This window comes from Aphanomyces invadans (assembly GCF_000520115.1).
Source record: "Aphanomyces invadans strain NJM9701 unplaced genomic scaffold supercont1.445, whole genome shotgun sequence".
In the NCBI taxonomy this organism is placed as follows: domain Eukaryota; phylum Oomycota; class Saprolegniomycetes; order Saprolegniales; family Verrucalvaceae; genus Aphanomyces; species Aphanomyces invadans.
The window spans coordinates 1-1255 of NW_008580590.1; the positions used below are offsets into that span (position 1 = coordinate 1).

Here is a 1255-nt window from a genome sequence, read left to right on the forward strand (position 1 = left end):
AGCAAGCAGCATCGCTCATATGGCAACGTGGTTAGTCTACGGAGGCAACTTGGGCTATGCTGATGTGTCGGCGCGAAAGAAGGGAAACTGTGGCCGCAAGCGAACAACTACTCTGGCCGACGTGAAAGCTTCCGTCAAGGCCGCCGATCCGTACCATCGCTCGACATTCCGTGCTGGCCGAGTCCACATGTACATCGTCGACAACGCTGTGGAGGCTCGTCAAGGCCAAGAAGATTTAACGACGCGCACGCCACGTGAAGCCCATGCTGACGGACAAGCACAAGGCCGAGACTTGAACTAATCTAAGACTTGTGGCTGTGCTGATCTTGTTTGTGTGTCGTACGCTATGATGCCAGCCTCCAGCAACATCACCATAACGTCCTTAGCGACTGTGCGTACACGAGTCAAGCTGCGTTTACGAATGAACTGGCGCACCATAGATGTCACAGCAAAGGTCCGAGGAATGCGTGTGGATCGTTGATTTTGGTTTGACGGAGGAGGCACAGCAATGATGCTCTTTGTACGCACGTACTCAGACCTAACTTCTTTTACGCCTTTGGGACTGCGGCCAAGAAGGCGTGCGATTGTAGGTCTCACATCACGACAATTGCTGCGACGAAGTTCAGCGTGAAGACGAAGAATATCAAGTCGTTCTTCTTTAGTTTAGCTTCTTGGGCGCTCTCGTCGAATGAAGTTTGTGATTTCGTCGTAGTCGTCTTCGGTAAAGGTTGTCATGACGGTGGTTGATGCCTTCATCGACTGGCACAAAATTACTGCAGCAGGGTACAATTACCAGAGGTTTTTCGTCAAGTCCATGTGAATTTAAATTTAACCTTGTGAAAAATGATTTGATTAATTGTCAAAGGCAATTAGTTGTGGATGTGAAATTTAGTTAGATTTTCGAGTTTGAACAAACACATCTCGCAGGATATTCGTTTTCAGGCCTGACGTCTATTGAAAGTTGCATTTGGGACGTCGAGACGAGTGTACACACGAAATTTCTCAGAAAACTTCGAAAAATTGCTCAAGTTGTGCCTTCTGGTCCCCTCGATGCCCTCGACCACTGTGAGCACAAGCCAAGGGCGGCATTCCGAAGTCCGTCCCCGATGCCACTCAGTTCTTCCGCTATAGTAGTAATTCCACCGCTTCGACCTACTTCGTATTCGCAAGTAATCTCCGATTCGTTTCATCCACTTTCGAAGTCTGTAGCTTATATACTATTGCTACCATACAGGAGCGAAGTTGGACGACGTCC

At 48.6% G+C, this 1255-nt stretch overlaps 1 protein-coding gene across 1 annotated transcript; it reads left to right on the forward strand.

Moving 5' to 3' along the window:
- Positions 1-82: 82 nt before the first annotated feature.
- H310_15400 (hypothetical protein) lies at positions 83-301 on the forward strand (the record flags this gene model as incomplete). The annotated part of the gene is made up of 1 exon (XM_008883375.1): positions 83-301. A coding segment is annotated over one exon (219 nt), but the record flags the coding sequence as incomplete, so codon positions are not given.
- Between the last annotated feature and the right edge of the window lie 954 nt (positions 302-1255).